Below are 8719 nucleotides of genomic sequence, written 5' to 3' on the forward strand. Positions count from 1 at the left end.
TACAGGTATTCAAGGGCAAGCTTTAATATGTATATAATATAATTTAATCTGTAAAAGGTTTAGATCCTTCCTTTCAGTCGCAATCAATTTGTCTATTTAAACTGGGAATCATTAAATAAATTCAGTAAAGTATGACATACCACAAGGATCTGTCCTAGGCCCTCTGCTATTTTCAATATACATAGTGCCCCTTTGGAAATATTATTAGAAAATATGGGATTAGTTACTCAACTATATATTTCAACCAGACCAGATAAAATTTCTAAATTATTTAAGCTAACAGAGTGTGTTGAAAATAATTGAATGAATGACCAATAATTTTCTTCTATTAAATTTGGATGAGATATTACTTATTGGACCAAAAACATTACACAGACAGATGTACTGTTACTTCCTCTACGGTCAAATATTAGGTGTAATATTAGACAGCAACTTGTCTTTTGAAAATCATATTTCCCATGTTACAAAAACAGCATTCTTCCATCTTAGAAACATTGCCAAGTTACGGAACATGTTATCTGTTTCTGATGCAAAAAAGCTAGTTCATGCTTTCATGACCTTCAGACCGAACTATTGTAATGCAACTGCTAGGTGTTTGTCCTGCATCTTCAATAAACAAGCTACAGGTAGTCCAAAATGCAGCTGCTAGTGTCTTTACCAGGTCAAGAAAATATGATCATATTACCTCAATTTAACATTCTCTGAACTAGCTACCTATTAATTTCTGTATCAGTTACAAAATATTATTACTTACTTTTAAGGACTTAAATGGTTTAGCTTCTGCATGCCTAACTACTCTTCTATCACGCTTCAATTCATTACCCCCCTAAGGTCACAAAACTCTGGACTCTTGGTAGTTCCTAGGATAGCAAAGTCCACTAAAGGAGGTAGAGCTTTTTCACATTTGGCTCCCAAACTCTGGAATAGCCATCCCAATAATGCTTGTGGTTCAGACACACACATATTGTATCTCATAGCCTTGTACTTCATTTACATTTGATCAAATGCACATTTTCTTTCCTTTGCTTGGGTTGAAACTTGAACACATAATTTAATGCTTAGTTGGAACAGAAACTATGCAAATCTTTCTCAAAATCTTCTCTGTTTCTGTAGCAGGATTGGCATCCATATAATGTAGAAACTATAATTTTCTGTAAAGCTGCTTTGCAATGATTTGCATTGTGAAAAGCACTTTACAAATAAACTTGAATTGATCTTAATTTTTAGTTCATATTTTTTAGCAAGCAGAAGGCCTTTTAGTATCAACATACATACATACATCTTCAGGTCAAGGTTTTTTTGCTGTGAAATCTTTACTGATTTTAACAAGGTTAACATAGGAATAATACTATGTTATACTATGCAGAAATCATCTGAGGATTGTTCCCCCCCAAAAATATGATTTAATAACCATGCTGTGCATTGTAAAAAACAATGTTTTATACTTTAAATAATTGTGTAAAACAACACAAATGGGGAAAAATGCATTTTAAGTTAAGAAACATTTTGAGTCTCCGCCTCCTTTGCATCACAGTGCTTTGGTCCGAATGCCTGCTTTCCTCTTTTACATCAGCTACACACACACACACACAAGTCCAGTGAGAGAGAACAAAGCCAATAGTTATGGAACTCCAGTAAGTAAGGCTGTCAAGACTTTATTCACTTAAACATCGGATGAAGTGATTCTTTTCTCATTAATACAGTGATGCCAATATATTTTTCGATGAATCCGCTATATGTTAGCAATTATAACGTTACCTGCTTAAGGGGAAAGGCTAGGCCCTATGGACTCTTTTTACATTTACATTTACATTACATTTAATCATTTAGCAGACGCTTTAATCCAAAGCGACTTACAAATGAGAACAATAGAAGCAGTCAGGTCAACAAGAGAACAACAACAGTATACAAGTGCCATGACAATTTTTTTTTTTTCTTCTTTTTTTTTTTATGAAAAGACAAGAAAAGGAAAAGTGCTAGTATTAGTTGGTTAAGTGCTGTCGAAAAAGATGAGTCTTTAGATGTTTCTTGAAAATGAGTAAAGACTCAGCTGTACGAATTGAGATTGGGAGGTCATTCCACCAGCTGGGCACAGTCCAGGAAAAGGACCGTGAGAGTGATTTTGAACTTCTTTGGGATGGCACCACAAGGCGTCGTTCACTTGCAGAGCGCAAACTTCTGGAGGGCACATAAGATTTAACCAGTGGCAGTGAGTTTAGGTATGTTGGTGCCGTGCCAGTGGTCGTCTTGTAGGCAAGCATCGGTACCTTGAATTTGATGTGAGCGGCTACTGGTAGCCAGTGTAACCTGATGAGGAGAGGAGTAACGTGTGCTTTTTTTTTGGCTAATTGAAGACAACCCATTTCTGGGTTTCTCAGCAGTGGAAGTCGTCATAGTTGGTTTAACTTGAAGAGAAGTGAATAACAGAGTACCACAAATATATTTGATCGCATTCCCATTTGATGACTTTCAATAAGGAAAAACTGAAATATCTTTAAATACAGAAATTATTAATTGGCTATTTTTTGTCTTTTGGAAGCTGCATTTAAAATCCTCTTGGCTCAAAAATCTGAGGGGGCACGTATCCCCTCACCAAATTTTGTTAACTTGTTAATTTCTCAATAATCATTTTATTGTGTTCCATTGTATGTTTAAAAAATGAAACTAAACATTTAAATATCATCTTAAAAAGACATGATTAGGAGACATGAGTGACAATTTACAGATTTATCATTTGCATTATAAGCTACCAGAATTTCATCTCACTTTTTGGCCATGTAAAGTATGTACATTGGAATTAAAAAAAAAATTAATGTATGGGAACGCATGGGAATTTCACTCATATGGTACATTCACTAGACTAATCTCTCTCTCTTTTTGTGGTCCATGATTTGTATTATATAGTAACATGCTGAAATTTTAGGCTAAGCTTTCATAGAATTTTGCAAACTTTTAGAAACCTTTAGGAACTTTTTAGTAAAGCTTCGGTTTTTAGGAGAAAATATGCTGTACCTGTACTTATAAAGTAGTCAGAACAAAAAAAAAACTTCTGGTCAAACAAATGGCCATAACACACCATTAGTAATGCTCTGCAGCCACCCCACTTCATTTGTATGGACCGGTTTGTTTTGGCAGTCACTTATTTTCCGGTGATAACTGGCCAGCCAGGAACTACCGGGGGCCATTCAGGGCTAGACTGTCATTCTCAGGTCAGTGTGTACCCCACCGATTCTGCTGACAGCACTGTTCCCACCATGAGATAATGCCATTCCAGAGAGATCCACTTGTAAGCCTCTCTTTCTGCAGCACAGGTATATAACCAGCAGCTTGCCTTCACTGGAAACGGCGCACATCGTTGGGATCTTTGTCTACTGTACCAGATTCTATCAGCCTCCTCATATCATTTCTTGAAAAATTTCATCGACATCAGGTGCAAATAGTCACAATCAGGCTGAAATTTGCCAGTCTACAATTAGCTCATCCAAGCTGCGAATTCCCAAGCCTGACATTATGGATATTTCCATTCAACACCCCTGGTTTAGGCGCACCCTGGGCTACCCCACCCGCCTCTTCGACCAGCTGTTTGGAGAAGGCCTGTTCGACTATGACCTCTTTCCCTTTGCTGCCTCATCTGTCAGCCCTTACTATCGACACTCACTCTTCCGCAGCTTTCTGGACTCCTCCAACTCAGGCATCTCTGAGGTAATGGACTGCTTCACTGTGAATTGATAAGTTTGAGGTTAAGAATCTTAAGATGCCATTGTTGTTGCTGAAGACCAATACAGGGTGTTGATAATCACTGAGTCAATGCATTAAGTCATCTTTGTGACAAACAACATTATTAGTATCACCTCAAAATGAGTTTTATTGTGAGTGGGGAAACATTTAAAGCAGCAAGATTTCCTGAAAATTAATTTCTATTGAGTTATTTCTTACAGACTACAGGAATTAAATTGCAAATAAGAACTCTTTAAAAAGAGCAAACTGAAAATAATGCATAGCTGTGATGGAACATAAAACAGAAGTAGGCTAAATTGGAGAAAAGAACAAAACTGGTGAATGCAGCACTGTATAAAAGAGAAGATAAAAAGTAGGAAATTTATAGTGTCCATGGAGAAAATTACCAGTACCTTTTCTGTTAAGTTTACGGAAAGGATTTAAATTACTTAATATTCATTTAAAATTTTGGCATGTGAAATAATGGCAAGATTTTCTTTCATATTACCTGAAGATAAATGCATCCGTCATTGCACAACAGTGTCACTCCAAATGAAAGCACAAGTGAACCATGTCATGAAGTGAACCATCAACATGATTAATCTCCACCTAGATGCTGAATACAGTTAGCTGAATTAACTGTTTTTCATGAATTTATGGCATTAGTTTTCTCTTAAAAAACTGAAATCCTTATGCATTCTTATCTGGAAACAACACCACATTGATGTTAATCCACTGTACTTGATCTTTTTTTGCAGGTGAGGTCTGACAGAGACAAATTCACAGTGTACCTGGATGTGAAACACTTCTCTCCTGATGAGCTCAGTGTGAAGGTGACAGAGGACTATGTGGAGATCCAGGGCAAACATGGAGAAAGACAGGTGAGGTCATGGCTCATTCGGACATGACAGGGAATGTGTCCGATAAGAATGTGTGCAAGAGAAACTTACAATGAAATTGAATTAACCATCCAAATGTTCTCATCAGTTGCTGTGCCGATTTTTCTGTTAATGGAAGGAAGCTGGTATTTGAACAGGAAAGTTGTGAATCATTAATTAATCTGACTCTCGTTTGTGAATAATGCTTTATTTACAGTGATTTAGCTTGTTTTGCATCACAGTGTTCAGTTTACAGTGAACTATGAAACAGTACAGCAGTATAAGTGTAAGTGCCTGTGTGTCTGTGTTTGTGTTCTAAAGGATTATATAGTGCATAAAAATGCAGTAGCCTATGATAAATTCTAAAGATTGTGGGAAAATATAATTATATAATTAGGCTTTTATTCAGTCATTTCCTTTAACACAATGTGACAAATCATCACAACAAAGAATAAGATCTTGAACTTTCACAGAAAGGCATTTAGAAATGACTCTGTTCAGACAGACTCTTGCCAGGGAGGCAGTGTCTCCTCAATAAATTGGATGAGAAAATAATCGATATTACAAAAATGAAACAATGCAAATATTACTTAGAAGTATGACATTAAAAGTATAAAAGTCACTTGTTTTTATAAAGTAACACTGTCCAACAACAATACCCACAGGTTTGATTCTGCCTTTTAACTTTTTTTTTCTCAATTTTCTAATTTCATATCACATTGGGTAGGTGTAGAGAGGTCTTATATCGTCGGTGAGATCCATTTACTAATTTGAATTAAAATTACAATTTACACTCAATACGTTACTATTGCTTATTGTTTTATAATGTACAATACTAAGGTGCAGATAATTGCCACTGTTTAATGAGTAGTAAATCATGCTATTTTAACATAGTGTAAATATAATCTATAGTTATTTGAACTTAGTTTACTGTAAGTATTAAATGAAAAATAAGGTTAATAAAGTACAAACACACTTTTTATGTAATGCTTATTTGATGCAGAAACATTAAGTGTAACAGGGACATGAATGTATATATATATATATATATATATATATATATATATATATATATATATATATATATATATATATATATATATATATATATATATATATATATATATATATATATATATATATATATATATATGTATATATATATATATGTATATATATATATATATATGTATATATATATATATATATATATATATATATATATATATATATATATATATGTATATATATATATATATATATATATATATATATATAATGTATTTTTTTTCATGTCCCTGTTACAGGAATGTTGCATGTTACATGCTGTTAATTACCACAGATAAGAATTTTGACATTTTGTCCATTATTATATAGAAACAAATATATATATTGTATAAAAGAAACTGCCTCCTCGTTTTAAAACACCACCAGGCGCCACTGGACAGATTGCATATATTTGTTATGCATTACCAGTTGTTAAGCAACCATAACAAATAAATTAAACTTTTGAAAATAAATTAATGAATAATTGAAAAATCTTTTTGGTTTATTTGAGTTTTCATAAGATAATTTCTAGTTCAGCTATTCAACTTTACATCACTCTCTTTTTCTCCCAGTTGTGTTTTCTCTTCAGTTCCTTTTCTATTTTTATCCCCATCCTCCCATCCCCAGTCACTATTTCAGTACTTCACGTTTATTCATGTTTCAGTAGCACAGATGAGGAAAAGTGAGCAGATCTCTCAATTTGTGTTAGAATTATGTCACTTTTGCGTCACAGTCTGCCACCCCATTTAAAGTCCTAAACGCCAGTAAATGGCTTGTGGGTAATCTTGGGCTTTACTGGTAGAGTGTTTTAAAATACCTTGACCCTAAAACTGTTCTTCTGTCAACAGCATTCACGAGAGACTATGACTATGTTTGGGCAGTGCTTAAAAATCCAGATCAAGATCAAACTAATCTAAATCTAATCTAAAAGTCAAATGTACAATTCATATTTGTGAGAATATCATAATAAAATAGTAAATAGATTTGCAGTAAGATTCAGATTGATTTTGTGGAAAATTCGTAAGAACTGATAAAGGCTTTCTTCAGAGCTAAACTGAGCTTCCAACACTTGAAAGATTACTTTTCTATTCAATACTTTATTATTCTTTTCATTCCTACATTCATTTAATCTATTTTAGCTTATTTAAACAGCCTTTTAAATAGTACCTATACCTATTTCAGTTCTTCGTCTTACAATAATTAGTCCCCTAGAAGTAAATCTAACCTAAATCTAAATGTCATATACTGAAAACAATAAAATAAAAAAATAAAAAATAGAAAGTAAACTAAACATAACTAAATGTATCTAAAATAAATTGATCGCAATCACTTAACATTAAAAGCTTTTTAATAAATTCAATGAATAATTTTTTTTCACTGACATATTCAGATTTTCCAGACTGATTTAGTATAAAATACTAATAAATGAAAAAGGATTTCTTCAGAAATAAACAGTTTGCTGAGTCACTGTTACCTAAATTTTACCAACATCATGAAAATCGGTTTCTACATCTTGATGGATTACTTTTACATTAATTATATATAAATATAATTGATATTAATTAAACATAAATTTTATATAGCCTACATTTATAAATCCTCAAAAATGGTACTTTGAAGTGGATCTATGCTAAAATAGGGCTTTTACTTTTGTTCTTATTCTTACGGTAATTCACATTTTACACATTTATTCTTCATTGCAATAATTTGGCCTATTTGAATCTTTCCTGGAAATATTTCAAAACCTTACCACCCTGAATAGAGTTTTCCAACAACAGAACAGGCACATCTTCATGGCAACTATGAGCGAGGAGTGTTTGCTTGGGTCATCTCCGGTAATGAAGAAATATCTCTACTGTCTGTACATGATGGGTTTATGAATATGTGTGTAGCCTTATTTATCTATTTTTGTTGTTTGGCTCCTCAGGATGATCACGGCTACATCTCCCGTGAGTTCCGCCGCCGTTACCGTCTGCCTTCTAATGTGGACCAGTCTGCTATCACCTGCACACTGTCTGCTGATGGCCTGCTTACTCTTTGTGGACCCAAGGCTGGTGGCATAGAGTCTGGCCGTGGAGATCGCACCATCCCTGTTACCCGGGAGGACAAGACCAACTCAGGCTCCTCCTCCTAGACGGGTCACTCCCCACAGCTAGGTGGCAGTATGGAGGTGTGAGTGGGGCTCACAAGGGCTATTATTTCAGAGGGCTTCTAAAGGTGGATTTAAGCAAATCCTCTATTTGTTTATCATTAAACAAGCCCTTCTTCCCACTTCCACTTCAAAGGGTGTCAGTGTATATCTGACCGTAATACCTTCTTTCATTAGACTACACTAGCTAATAATCTCCATAATCCACTATGATTGTTTTCATTTTACATGACACACAGGAAATGGATCAGGATGATTGGCTGGGGGTCTTCTTTCTTAATCAAGCCTCTGCATTCCTCTCTAGTTAGAGGATAAATCGCAAACAGTCACTGCTCTGATTTTTGACCATCCTCGTGATATAGGTGATCATTGTTACATAACAGGGTAAATCCATTATTGTATAGGATCAGTTGGAGAACTAAATGCTTCAGAAATGGTTGGAGAGCTTGGTTAAAACTTGATCTGTTTGAAGATTTCTGATCCTGGGGGAGATTTCATCACCTGTAAGACCTTGGCCTTCTCCCTTGCTTGTGTCATGACCTCTTTTCTAGATTTCTCTTGTCATTGACTCTTGCCTGTCTTGTAGGTTTAGCCCTGTACTACTCATTACTGACTCCTCAGGGGTCTACTAAAAAGTAATGAAAAATAAATAAAGTTGTATCATTAACCATTAAGAAAATCTTGTTTGTTGTATTTTTGCTATGTAATGCAAGTAACAACATACATCATACACAGAAAAAAATGGTAACCTAAAAATGGTAACATATCGCTACATAGCCTAAATACATTATTTATACCAGCAAAACTAATTTATTAGTTAAATCGTGTACAAATCTCTCTTAAAAGTAACTTTTTTGCAGGGTATAATTAAGCCACATAGATTATAGTGATTACAATAACAGGGTAATAACTAGATATTAATAATGAA

The 8719-nt window shown here is 34.2% G+C and overlaps 1 protein-coding gene across 1 annotated transcript; it reads left to right on the forward strand.

Annotated features, from left to right (window-relative positions):
* Nucleotides 1–2769: 2769 nt before the first annotated feature.
* On the forward strand, nucleotides 2770–8470 carry cryaa (crystallin, alpha A). Its single transcript, XM_052547127.1, has 3 exons — nucleotides 2770–3702; nucleotides 4476–4598; nucleotides 7570–8470. Exons 1-3 carry the CDS (start codon nucleotides 3511–3513, stop codon nucleotides 7774–7776), a joined length of 522 nt encoding a protein of 173 aa, XP_052403087.1. The 5' UTR covers nucleotides 2770–3510; the 3' UTR covers nucleotides 7777–8470.
* The last annotated feature ends 249 nt before the right edge of the window (nucleotides 8471–8719 follow it).

Source organism: Carassius gibelio, chromosome B1 (genome assembly GCF_023724105.1).
Source record: "Carassius gibelio isolate Cgi1373 ecotype wild population from Czech Republic chromosome B1, carGib1.2-hapl.c, whole genome shotgun sequence".
Classification (NCBI taxonomy): Eukaryota; Metazoa; Chordata; class Actinopteri; order Cypriniformes; family Cyprinidae; genus Carassius; species Carassius gibelio.

Coding starts and splice junctions, on each gene's coding strand:
- cryaa (XM_052547127.1), top strand. CDS start 3,511: ATGGATATTTCCATTCAACACCCCTGGTTTAGGCGCACCCTGGGCTAC. Junction 3,703..4,475: donor CCAACTCAGGCATCTCTGAG/GTAATGGACTGC, acceptor CTTTTTTTGCAG/GTGAGGTCTGACAGAGACAA. Junction 4,599..7,569: donor GCAAACATGGAGAAAGACAG/GTGAGGTCATGG, acceptor TTGGCTCCTCAG/GATGATCACGGCTACATCTC.